The 13,744-nt window shown below is 46.7% G+C and overlaps 1 protein-coding gene across 1 annotated transcript in view; it reads right to left on the bottom strand.

The window, feature by feature from the left end:
- The window catches only part of LOC144146831 (uncharacterized), a 45,002-nt gene that overhangs the window by 19,477 nt on the left and 11,781 nt on the right, over window positions 1-13,744 (bottom strand). Inside the window, exons 2-4 of the mRNA XM_077678759.1 lie at window positions 11,326-11,381; window positions 1,785-1,862; window positions 1,172-1,334 (exon numbers count right to left, since the gene is read on the bottom strand). Coding sequence (XP_077534885.1) covers window positions 1,172-1,334; window positions 1,785-1,862; window positions 11,326-11,381 — 297 coding nt within the window. The remainder of the gene's footprint in view (window positions 1-1,171; window positions 1,335-1,784; window positions 1,863-11,325; window positions 11,382-13,744) is intronic.

Here is a 13,744-nt window from a genome sequence, read left to right as displayed (position 1 = left end):
GCGGGTACGATGAGGATGCGCCTGCTCACGATGATGATACATAAGCCGTACCACGTTGTCTATTGTGTTGGCTGTAACTTTTTTTAGATGCGAAGCACCTCATGCTCGGGGCTGTGTCCCTCCCTCCCTCGTCGTAGTCCGCCCTCCGCACTCTACTGCGCATGCGCGTCTCTTCAGCCCCGTCAGCGTTTGGGCTGACGTCAGCGCAGTACACTATAAAAAGAAATAGTTAGGCGGCGCCCGGTTTCGATCCCACGACCCTCTGGCCGCAACGGGAGGTTTGTGGCGCTCTTCCCACTGCGCTACAAACCGAGACGGGAGCATGTGCTACGAATGCACCTTATGTCCTTCACTTATTCAAACTACGTCAAGAAGCCACTGATACAATGACGACACGCGAAGCTGAACGTCAACGGAAACGACGAACTGAAAACTAATGGTAACTTCGGTCGACCCCATGGCTGCTTCACATACTACTCAGGGTTCCCCTACAGAAAGATGGTCTAATTTTTTTATACTCTACACGTAAAAAAAAATGTACCGGCTTTTCAACTTTTATCGATAATGGTAGCACGATTACTCGCAGCTGTCTTTTCTGTAATAAGCGGGAATTTAGTAATGTTTATTCAGCTAGTGCGCGTAATAAGTGCAACAACAAACTCCTCTGACTCATTCGGTTCTGTCGATACGTGTTCGACAACAAACCTTGCCCTCACACAATCATATCAACCATTGGGTAGTTTCGCATTCAATTTTGGGTATAGCAATGCCCCGTACGAGGTTCCACTTTTCCTACAGTCCTGCCTTAAACCTTCTTATTGCAAGAGTCCTCTAACGAGAGAAAACAGCCGTTGCCATTCACAGTTTCTGGGAAAACTCCACAAAAGAAGACTAGAGTTGGCCGTGCAGTTCGATTCTTGTTTAGAGGGCTCAGAAGCGAACTATCGGGGTGTTTATCTGACTACGATACTACATGTGTTTAGGTAAAAAGCGTAAAAAATGCTGTTGTACTTCCGTCGTATGTGTTGAATGAGTGGTGATAAAGAGCTGCAGATAGGTCCTTTGTTGAATTTAAACGAAGGCCGTTTTCACTCTAAACTGCAATCCAAATAACACACTCTTCCTTTGCCGCCACCGAGCAAACATATAATGTCCTTAAGGCCTACTTTACCTTGTTTGTTTCCAGAAGACGGTATGACTAGTGGCTCTGGCCTTCTCTCACGACAAAACTTCTCGGCTTCGGATCCTTCGTAGCTGGCGCCGAAGTGCCTCATGCATATACCACTTTTGCAGTATCCCCTTGCCTTGAAGGCTCTACCAATTCCAGCAAGAACCTGAAAGAACAGTGGCAGTTGTACATGCGCGTAATGAAATAAAATTGAATTCTTGTTTTGTTAAGTTCATTTCTTATTTCGGAGAGTGTGTTTCAGAACCATTATTTTTGTGGCTTTGGTGAGGAGTTTCAAAAGAGGACGATTAGAGCTTATTTCTCTCAGAATCCAAGACGCGATCATTCGACACGGCCACACTAAGGCCGACCGTTGGGAATATCTCTTGACTTAACAAATGACTCCGCATTTTCCGGCAATGTCCAGAAGAAGGATTCAAGGGCGTTGCCTTGGTCCGACTTCGCTTTGTGTTCGCTCTAAGGCAATTCCATGGCTCAGCTTTACCACAGCGTACTCCAATGAACAATACATGCAGAAACAAAAAGATGTCGCCAAAGACAATGCGGACCTTATTCTAAGCACTCCCTAAGCATTAACGTCGAAATTGGTACGTACCCAACAAGTACTTCCATCGTAATACCTACCGAACCTGAACCATCCGCATTTAAATGCACAGCTACTGAGCAAAGTCCCCTGGAAAACAGATATTGAGTCGGAAACAGAACATCAGCTAAAATCTGCATAAAATACCTGTTCTCTGTGCAGTTCAAAATGTTCGACCATTTTTGTTTTTATGTAGTGGTAATTTCTGATCAGCCCTTCAGATTATCGTCCTTTTCCTGTACGCTTTAAGGTGTTTGTCAAACATCGCTCCGCTGTAGCCTTTCCTTGATCAAATTTACCGCAGATTGTGCAAGCAAGGTAACCTATTCTCGGATATTGGTAACTGCACATGAAGCGTCCTACTGCATTTTCTCTTTCAATGCTTTATTTAATTTTCTAAAAATTAGCTAAAGAAAACTCGCATTTATTTCGGCATTAGTAAAAGTACTTACACCTAAAATTGTAACAAGGCGCTCACTCCTGCTGGCACGTAGAAAGATTAACAAGGACATTACTTTTACGTAAACAAACAACTATGCAAATTTCCAGAATTGGCTTGGGAAGCCAAACTTGCATAGCACCTGTGAATAGGAGAGCAAAGCTAGGCACCCTACAAACGACAGAAATGAGGGAATGTGTGCTCATTGGAAATTCGGGTTCACTGCGTGGAACAAACCTCCGACTTAGTTGCGGTTCCGATAACATTTTTCTCGTGCCTTCACAATATTGACGCTTGGTCTATTTATACAAATCAGGAGCGGCAATATCTGGTTTGTACCCCGTAAGATTGCTGGAAGCGCGGATTTCATTGAGCTACGCGTCTGATATGAACACCAACTAGTCTCTTAATGAAGACGTGAAGACAAAAAAAAATAAAGCCGTTCCACTCAATGTGAAAGCTGTCGGAAGTGCAGCGCAGTGATTCGCCATAATGGGCTGTAACGCTGTTATCTGCTCACTTCTACCACCCAATGCCATTATATTCTCCCGGCTTCGCAGTGCTCGCGCACCAGCGGGAGTTCTGTTCTTATTTTGCTTGCTTTTCCTCCCACACGTGCCGACGTGGCACTGCCACTTTTTAACGGCGAAGCTGTTGTTACTGGCCGTAAGTTCGGGGTTCGTGCGCGCCGAAAACTCCCCGAGGAAAGGCCGATCGCTCGTGCACGCATACCTCGAGCGCACGTTCGTCAAGCTAAGCATACCCACTTAGGGTGGTTGGCAAATATTGGCCAAACAAAGAGCTCCAGCCTTGGCTGCATGCCTCGAGCACGTTCGTCAAGCGAAGCACACCCACTTAGGGAGATTTGCCAACATTGGCCACAAAAACAATCCAGCCTTCGTCGTATCGTAGCAAAACTTGCTCTGAACGAGGAAGACGCGTCATAGCGTACGCCGTTCATTCATTCGTCCTCGTGTCGTCGTGAGCACGCGCTCTGTACCGTAGAAGAGCCGCGACTTTAATGTCGAAGCTGATGTAGGTGATAATCGACTCCGCATGGCCCAGCCACGGATAGTTCGCCCCGCCGAGGAAGAGGCCGTGCTTCGAGAGGCTCGGCGTGCAAAGCATCCGCTACGACCATACGTCCGTCGCTCTTGAAGAGTGGCGTATGGAAACGTCGACCAAAACGACGAGCTCACACTGGCCTTGCTCAACATAAGGTAATTGAAATGGCATGCTGGCGACGTCAACAACGACACCACAACGATACTAAAACTCAACTTTGCGTCCGTCAGTGATCACTTACCACAGCTTCGTCATTCAAGTCTTGCGCATGAGTGCAAGCTTTCGTGATTTTTTTTTCGCTTACTATCGTAAAAACCAACCAAACGAGCGTTCCTAATTAAATGAACCCGGGCGCTGGCGGTTAATTACGTATATTTTGCCTCAAATGTGCCTACAGTTTTCTTTGCGCTAAACAACGGGCAGATGTATGAGAAGCACCAGCGGTTCACGAGTTTCGAACGCTGTAAACTATATAAACCGCGTTTGGTTTTCGAAGCCTCTGGGTTACGCCGCGATGACAGCCGCTACGACGGAATGCCGTGTGGCTTTACTTGGGTCCAGCGAGCGAGCTACGACGACAAGGCTAGCCCCTAAAGTGCTATGCACTTAAAACAGCTTTGTTTATTTTGAGAGAACTAGGCTTTAGTATCTCATTCAGCTGCGTTTTAGCCACTAAAGACGTTTTTAACCGAAAAATGCAAGCATATTGACAAACTTCCACATTTTGTGCTACAGTAAGGGGTTATAGGCAGACGTGACGTCATATACGCCAGCACTAGAAACATGTTTCAGTGTCTCAACTGCACGTTAGCATTCAACTGGTGTGAGAGAGAGAGAGAGAGAGCTCTTTATTAGATGAAAGCAGAGAGGTTTGCCGGCATGTTACCGCCTGCATGCTACTCTGCGGGGATGGGGAGAAGGGAGTAACGGCCCTAAAAGAAGTAGGGCAGAAGAAAGATGGGAAAAGAAGAGATTAAAAGAAAAGTGAACACGAAGCTTTGCGTGGTGTTTTAAAAGTCCACACGATCTGACACGTAAAGTTCTAAATTGTCTCTGCGAGGCCGATTCCGTGTAAATAGTCAAATAAAGCAGCCAACACTTTTCTCTGGGACGATGGAGAGGGCCAGGGTCCAAGGAGACCTTTCAAAGATATAGATGCGTTGTTGAGGCACTCAATCTTTTCTCCGAGGCGAGTTCTTTCTTGGATGTATGCTGGGCACTCTAGAAGGACGTGCTCTACTGTTTCGGGCAATCCACAATTATCGCAATAGGGGTTTGCAGTTAGACCGAGGCGATGGCGGTAAGAGTTCGTGAGCGCTGAGTTGAGACGCAACCGGTGGTAAAGGGTTTCAAGCTTACGTGGAATCCGCTCTGGTAGCCTCATTCTGAGTCCAGGGTCTATATGGTGCAGGAAAGGGTGCCGAGTTTCAGGACAAGACCAGAGGCGGTTTCGCTCCGCTAAGGCAAGCTCCTTCGCTAGCGCCGCGGCCTCGTGTTTTGTGAAAAAAATCTTTCTTACATTTCGCAGCTGTAGGCCTCTGCGAGCTGTCTCATCCGCTTTCTCGTTGCCGAGAATGCCGCAATGTGCAGGAATCCATTGTAGGGTCACTCGGTGACCGGCGACGTAGGCGAGATGGTGTAGGTACGTGACGTCACGGGATACATGCTCGTGAAGGCTGAAGCAGCTGGCACGCCGTAAGGTTTGCAACGCCGCCTTCGAGTCCGTGAATATAGCCCATTCGGCTGGTGGCTGCCGAAGAACGTAGCGCAGGGCTTGTTTAAGTGCATGGAGCTCGGCAGACGTGGATGAGGTTGTTCGTTCCAGGCGGTAGGACAAGGCTTTGCCGGTCGACGAAATGAAGACGCCAGAAGAACTACCGTGAGGCGTAGTTGAGCCGTCAGTAAAAATGTGGGCCATATGTGAATATCGGGCATTGATGTGGGCAAGCGCGAGTTGTAGGAGGCAAAATTGTTACAGCCTACCAGTTTTACAGCGGCTATCGACTTCAAGCAAAAAGCAGCTTGACGGAGCAAGAAATAATTGTCTGCGCGCCTGTCTTGGTCTGCCTAAGGGCACTTCGTGCACTGGTACAGTTGCGGAGGCTGGTTGCTTGCCCTTGGATGTTCTCCGGCTGCAGGAAACAGTTCGAATATACCTGAGGCATCAGTTGCACTCACAAGGCAATGTCTTGGCCCGTAATGTACAGCGCAACGAAAATTCCAGCTTCGCAGAAGCGATAAACTCTATAAACATTTCTGTACCCCCTCAAGCACGACAAACCATGCCGTCTGATTTCCCTCCCTGGACTCTCTCATTCCTTTGCATAAACATTAGCATACCTGGTCTTAACTCCAAGAAAATTCAACTGGTGTGATCAAATGGAAATAGAGGCTCTGCAATAGTTAAGTCATGTGTCTTAGTGACGGTTTAGGTCAGCTGCTGGCAATCGCCCGAACAAGGTTCTGGGGTGTCGTAGGAAAGTTTTTCGATGGCGGTAGTCGCCACTACTTCACGTGTTTTTTTTTTTATCATCTCCATTAGTACTTTGAAGTTTGCAATAAAATTATCATCTTTGTTATTGAGACAAAGCAGCGTTTCTAATGAACAGAACTGGTATTTTGTCTCCATGACTCCTGTAGACTTTGCCTATTTATGCAAATCAGGTACGGCTATTTTTTATTTATACGGTACGATTGCTGGATGCGCGGCATTTTCATCGAGCAGTGCTTGTGACGACTACAACGGCGACTCTATCAGCTAAAGCTACCTTGCAAAGAGCACATGTTGGACTTCCAACAGTTTGCTGAAACTGAATAGCTTTGTGCGCCTGTGTAGTGCGTCAGAACACGTGAACTTCAGCAACACCACAAAACTGCTTCCCGCAAGGCTTCTTCGCTGCATTGTACAAGTGATCAATTTCCAGACGGTTGAAGTAACGAATGTTGCACTGTTATAGTTCGCGTCATCAGGTTAGCTCGTTTTCCCTGCCAGTTGATGTTATCTCATTTTATTATAAGCAAAGCTTGTATTGACTGACCTGTGCTATCTGTTTTGGAGCATGCCGAAACGCCGTGTGTCAAAGACAACTTTAGCCATGCGCTCTAATGCGGATGACGATGATGATGCCTTTGAAGTGTTTGGCGCGTACTCCTTCGGGTATATCGGCCAAGGATAACGTTTTGACTGTTCCATGTTGGAGCGTATATTACTTCTTCGTTATAAAGATAACTTGCCGCTCTATAATACGCCACAATGATAGCCAATCAGCATTGTCGCTAGCGTCGCGCCACATCGCAGGTGCGGTCTCTCGCTCTCGTCGGGCGTTCACCTTCTAGCGTGGCATTGGTAGGCTGCGTGTGTTTCGCTTTGTGGGAGAGACGGCTGCCATTGAATAACGTAAACGTTGCCGACAACCTCAGAAGAATGATCTACAGTGACGTATACCAAATGTTTGCGTTCGAGGAATGCTCAGCGTATGAATGGGTTTCGTTTTGTCCGTAGATGGTTTTTCGTTTCGATTTCGGTCCTAGCATTTTGATTTTGGCGGAAGTGTTGTTGTTTTTGTTTTTCGGTCATTGCGTTTCCATTGTGTTCGTTTTTGTTTTCACTTAGCTCAAGTTCAGTGCACACCCCTTTTTCCGGAGAGAAGGAGTTCGTGATTATCTTGCAGATGATTCTTAGCTCGAGTCGGTACTCATATAAAAAAGTCGTCGTACAGCTGGTTTTTTCTGTGCTTCGGTAAAAAACCATACAGTCGAACATTCCCAAAACATGAATCTTGAGTAAGTAAAGTTTGTTGTGGCCAAAACCTCTGCGTAAAGGATGGGGTGGTGAAGAAAGATCGTACGAGCGCAATGCGGCCCCGTCTTGTTTTTTTTTTTTTATCACGCCCTCTGCGTCGCCCTTCCATCCCTATGATCAAGTTGACAAAAGGTAACAAAACGCCTTCGTTTTCTTAATACATGCTTACGCGAACGTCTCTAGTGCCCTCGAGCTTAGTGCTTTCGGAGTGTGCGTGTTTCCAGGCCTATCTTCACCTTTTCGCTGACCCTTTCTTTTATCCCGCTAAACACCACTCCCCCACTGCAGGGTAGCAAACCAGGCTCTACATCTGATTACCTCCAAAGCCTCTCCGTTTGTTTTCCTCTTCCTCCTGCTTCATTAGTCAAGCGCAGCTCTTCTTCCCAATGCTGAGTGGCGGGATTTGTGCGAGGAACGCTCGCGCCCGTGAAAACTGGAGCACAAGAAGCCGCAATGCGAAAACACCGCAGGTGAGTAATTTCTTCGAATAGGTTTGCCAAGCACTTTTTTGCTTCTTTTACAGCTTGAAAACTTAGAAAATGTCAAAATTCTCACAGCGTGACCGCCAATATAAGGCGACCGCGTTAAGAATGTAGGTGAAATCTCAATGTACCCTTCTGGAGATTGGCACTGTATTGCGCCGGAAGAAACGAGTAGCACTTTCTTCTCGGTGGGAGTTGACCAAAGTTCGCGCGTATTGTGCAAGCTGGTGTAATCGTACCTACTGCTCAGGAATATCCTTAAGTTGCTTTTTACTTAAAGTTGCCTATCACAACAAGACCATCAATTTTGTTGCCATCCTCTAGTTCAAAACAAGGTAATTTATTGCACCTTTCATCTAAGCCACATCACGTAATCTCGAACGGTTTGTAATGTTGAACTTTTGTAGATATTGTAAAAGAGTTCGCGGAAGGGCCAGTTGGTACATTGTAATACGAAGAAGAGCAGCGCAAAAGACAGGACGAAGAAGGAACCACAAACGCCATATGGTGCTGTGGTATTTCTTCGTAGGCATTGTGGTTTTTGTGAATGTTCCCCATGAAGTATAAATAGGTCTAAATAAACAAATAAATCTGGATTCCAGTCGGCATTAGAATCAGTCACGGTGTACATTCCATATGACATAAAATATCGGGCCGCATAATACAGCGGGCACGGGATGCAGGATGCGAGGTACACGAGGGGTAGGTTATGCAGGGCAGAACACCTGCACACGAAAGGTTTTTTTTCGGTTGCCTCCTGGGCAAAAGGGAGGCAGGAAGGGCGCGTCGAAATAAACTGGGCATGATTATGAGGTGGCCGGATCTATGCTTAAGTCGGCGCACGCCCCTTCCCCCCCACCCTGGAGGCGAATCAGTCAGAGCATGTCAGTTATGTGCACATTTATGCACAGTTATGTGTCAGAAACAACTTTCCTTGGTATTCTTACTAACCTTCGTCTTAAAATTTGTTGTCTGGCTTGATAATGTAAACGCGGACTTTGTTCAGCGGAAGAGATATTTTTCCCATCTGTTACACTGCGGCGGCCCTCAATTAATCTTAAGAAAATACAAGTTACGCCAGGGGCCACGGCATAGCATTAGAAAAAATGTTTCTGGTGGATTTCTCTTGAAGGGAACGTAAAGGAGATACCTCGAAACTAAGAACGCAAAATAAATCGAAGAACCTAAATCAAAAGAGGCTGGGGACGCAACTTGCCCTATATTACTTCAAACACGTGGTTCATAGTGCTACACACTTGCTGCTGTAAGCACTTCGACCGCTTACATAGCAGAAAAAAGGGAGACAAAAATTGGTGCAGCCTGCACTAGTGGTGAAAAGCTGGAGAACCAGCAGAGCTGGGGGTCGACCTAGCTTCTCCCCACACGGACAGTGGACCCCACGAGAGAGGGAGCAGCCGGACCCCAGCAGTGCAAAGTCTCTGTGGACCGTCACTGTAAAGCAAAGACCATTAAAGTATCTACACTCTTTTATTCAGTAGCAATCGTCGGCACCCCTTTCGTCGTCGTCTTCCAACGGCACAGCCCCGTAGTGCAAATCCTCTTGTAGCACGCCCTCGCCTCCATGGACCTCCACTTATTCTTCATCTGGTCCGTGGCCGTCTCCACGTGTTGATGGCTTGGCAGATTCGTTGTCATCATCGTCGGCGTGAGGGACCCGTGGCGCACCAGTCGTTACACGACGACGACGACGGCGAAGGCGGCAGCTCGTCATGTGGCGCAAGCCCATGCGCAAGCCTGGACGACGCCGGGCGGTCGCCGTGAGGCACGCACTCACGTGCGCTCGGGGTTTTCTTTTTACGCCGGATGGATCTGTGTTGGCCTAAGCCGCTCTGCTCTTAAAATTCGTCGTGCAGTTCCTTGCTTTCGTAATGTGCCAGCGCATTGTGGCTTCCCCTGGCGATACTTATTTTGCTTCTATTCTCCTACACCTTGTTTGACTATCTTTCTCTGCATTCCCTTTCGGTCTTTAATGCCAGGTCCCACGCCATAAAATAACAGAATTGGAATGCTGCGAAGCTGTATTAGGGAAGCTTCATTCATAAAACCGTCGCAAGTAGCACTAGTCTCGGACTAGCACTTCATTCGTTCCCATCGAATGGAACGAAAGAAAGCGCCAATGAAAATGGCACGAAAACAACCATACCACATTATGAATATTGTATGTTTATTTGTTGCCTATGTATTGTGCATTCAAACTTCATTTGGCTGCTAGTCTCTCAACAAGCTGTTTTTTTATTCATTCTTTTTTCACTTTGGTTGTTTACACTGAAAGATCAATCACTTTCTTTTTGTCAGTATTTTGTGGGCTGTAACGTGTGATACTTCAACCGAGAGGTGTAGTCGGTTTTATCTCTCCCTGGCGTTTCTCAACATTTCTTTATCGTAATGTGCAGATACGGTACGTTTCGCACTGCTACTACTGGTTATAACTGATCCTATTTATCAGCGAATGTTGGTAAGTTCGTAGCGTACAATTCCTATTCAAAAGCAACTCATTTGAAAATAAAGCTACACTATCTGTGGTTTTAAGTCATAATGCTTTTTGAGTGCTCTGCAGCACTCAGTAACAATAGGTCCCACAGTGAATACCTGTGGGGTATGTTTCGGAATGTGACACCAGTTTCGTCACCGTTTTGTGCAAGCCTTTTTAATAAGCTTTCCGTGAAACATGAACCAAAAATAGTTGTGTTTATTCTGAAACTATGTTTCCAGACTCTATTTGAGGCTGTTGTTATGACTCACCGGCGCCATGTTTGCGCGGGTCAGTCACCCGCCGGTCGACCTCCCCACCGCTTGTCGACGGAAACGAAAGGAAGCCGACACCGCGGCGGCGGCCACTGATTGACAGCGGCTTTTGAGCGGTGTTTAGTGTTGTTGCCCAAAAGGGATTAAGGAGCCGCCGCTCGTCCCCCGGCCTGAGCAACTGAACGCGTGTGCGCGTGAAAGCCCAGACGGCGACGACCGGACAATGGGACCCAGTGGCGGCGGCAGCACAGCGAAGAAGGCATGGCAATGGTCAAGCCATTAACCCTTCCGAGTGATTCCACGAACCTTGTTAGCTCCCTGGGAAGTATGTGTGAGAACCCCACCGTGGGAACGCAGCGCGCGGCGGACACCAAAAAGATACGAGGCGCTCGCGCGTCTTCCGTTCTTCCCCTTCTACTACAGCAACACCGACTAGATGCTCCTGACGAGTGGCAAGGGTGTGTGTGTGTGTGTGTGTGTGTGTGTGTGCCGTGCATCTGTCGACATACCTGAAAGGCGTGTCCCTACCCGAGGGCGGTGCTTCACAGCGAGGAACTTACACCTCACCATTGGTCCGCATTGTTTTGTATGGGGATCCCCAACCTAGGGAACTAGGGATCGGGGGTCAACAATAAGGGCGTGCTGCGGCCCGCCAAGAGCTGTCTTCTGTCTTCATCTCGACAACTCACTGTAAAAATGTAAATAAACCCGTTGAGTTTGCTCTAAGCTCTCCCCTAGTCCTGGCTCGACGAAGCGACGGCGACCGGCCCCGCTACCAGCAGACTGCGGTCGCTACAACTCGCTACAAGACGCAACACTGTCTATATTTTTCCTAGGTAAGGTACCTACACCGCGTGCTCGCTCCCAAAGAAGTCGCTATTCCATGTTACGGATGAAAGATCTTGCTGTTCCAGTTATGCAAACGCATTGAGATAAGAAATTTGGTCTATTCTTCGCACACACCGCCACCAACGAACGGCCTTGTGTAGCGGTACTTACGGGGTTAGGGTTGCATCGTGGCTTACAGAAGAGTCCACCGAAGATTCCGGCTTCGGCTGAAAATATATATTTTGTGTCAACAACGCCAAAGGATGCGGTGTATATTCTTCCCAATTTGACCGAGCTGACAACAAAGAGCTGAACAGATAGAGTAATATACTGGCTGTTTCAGTCAATTCATCGGGAGACGTCGTCAAATTTTGACGTTACCTTTTTTTAAAAGTCACCAATTAAGCTCAATAAACATTTACACGACATAGGTCTTGTGACAGATGCATAGAAAACACACAGAAGTACCGAATATGTAAGCCTTGACCAAAGCCTCTGCCCCTGCACAAGATAATTTTAGTCACACAGACAAAAGGCATTTGCAGCAGGAATAACAGATATTAGTGTAATTATATAAATATATATATACAGGTACACAAAGTTTACAATACAGCGCATTCAAAATAGGCGCAGCACGAATTGCGTATCAAAATGTATTCAAAATGCTGATGTCAGTGTGTAGGGAACGTGAAACGTAAATAAATTGAACAACAACATCCAATATCAGCAAAAACTAATTTTGTTAATACGGGCAGGATAATAAGTAAAGAATACCGCCGATATGAACTGGGTAACCGATTACAATTCTTGAACGTGAAGTAGAAATGAGTTCTAGTTTAATGCCTATTTTTTTTGCCGTCTAACTAATCACCTCACCAAATTTTTATTAGATTGTGTTTAGGCAAGTAGGTAACATAGCGGGCAATATTTCAAGACCGCAATCTCTGCCTGCCCAGTCTGTCGGATTTCGTATAAGTATGCGCAGTCGAGTAAACGAGTTGCATGCAATGGTTAGTATTGCCACACCAACGTTACCTCGAACCCTATAAAAAAAACTTTGTGTTGAATGTCAGCGACGTCATCAATGCTGACAAGTATAATTGACATCATCGCCATTCAACAGGGGTCAGTTTTATGTGGCTTGGGACTCACTTGCTGGAACATTTCCACCGCTACCAATGAAGGGTTCTGGACGAGACAATCGCCATTACGGCGATGAAACCGTTCCTGATTAGAGACATAAAAACTTGGAACTTCTTGCCAGAATAACCGTTGTTAGTAAGCTAGGAAAAGACAGTTAACCATACCTAACCTTTCCAATACAACTCAAAGACCGTAGGGATTGTGAAGTAGTTTCTCACACAAGCCGCACTTGTGTAGCGGCGTCCGAGGAACACGATTTCTCCGGTTCGTAGATTACGTCATTGTGGGGGTGGTCGTAATGTAATTTCGAAGAGTCTTACAAAGCGAAAATACGGAGAACGCAAGCCTAGGTACTTCTTCTCCGCAAGGGATGTCGGTTATATTATGGCTGGCAAGGCCGTAACACGGAAGTATGGTATCCCAACAGCTTTGGGGAACGCGAGGGTAGCGAAGGAGCAAAAGTGTGGTAGCTGGTAGTCGTGTGCTTTGCGGTGCTATAAGCCTAGGTGATGAATACCTTCTAGGTATTATAAGCCTAGGTCATAATACCTAGGTATTATGAATACCTTCTTTTGCAAACGGCAGAGCCGGAAGTGGACGTGGAGGAGCCCGAATGGAGCATAAAAATGAAATCGACTTCATATTATGCGATAACCCTGGCGTCGTGCAGGATATGGAAGTGCTAGGAAGGGTAAGGTGTAGTGACCACCGTATGGTAAGATCTCGATTAGGCTAGATTTGAGGAGGGACCGCAACAAGCTAGTACGAAAGAAGACGATCAATGAGCTAACAGTAAGACGTAAAGTAGGAGAATTCAGGATCGCGCTGCAGAACCGATATTCAGCTCTTACCGAGGAAGAAGAGTTTACGACACAGGAAGCCAGCGACAACCTTACACGCATTATCACAGAGTGTGCAGTAGAAGTCGGGGGCACAATGGCTAGACAGGATACTGGTAAACTTTCCCAGGAGACGAAAGATCTAATTAGGAAACAGCAAAACATGACAATTTCAACCCCAGCTGACAGAATAGAACTAACGGAGCTTTCGAAGTTAATCAATAAGCGTAAGACAGCTTACATACGGAAGTATAATATGGAGAGGATCGAATGCGCTGTAAAGAACGGAGGTAGCCTGATAGCAGTGAAGAGGCGTCTTGGCGTGGGGAAAAATCAGATGAACGAGTAGATAACATCTTTGTTCCGGTGGGCTGAAGCGACACACATGAAAAGCCTGTATTTGTGTGATTGCTGTGTTTGGTGACGCCATCTTTATGACAATGATGCTGTGGTAAATGTCGACTATCGGTACACATGGGTGAAAAAGCTTTTCCAAGATATCTACAGTGAACTGACGACTCCTGTCCCTGGTAATCACACCCATTCCCAAGCACAATACGACTACGCAAAAAGCGCAGTTTGCCAAAGCTGTTACGAACGGAACACGG

The sequence above is a fragment of the Haemaphysalis longicornis genome, unplaced genomic scaffold (assembly GCF_048455015.1).
Source record: "Haemaphysalis longicornis isolate Haplotype H1 unplaced genomic scaffold, Haemaphysalis longicornis Haplotype H1 scaffold_7, whole genome shotgun sequence".
NCBI classification, from domain to species: Eukaryota; Metazoa; Arthropoda; class Arachnida; order Ixodida; family Ixodidae; genus Haemaphysalis; species Haemaphysalis longicornis.
Note: the sequence above shows the minus strand (reverse complement) of the source record. Positions and strands in the feature narration are given on the sequence as shown.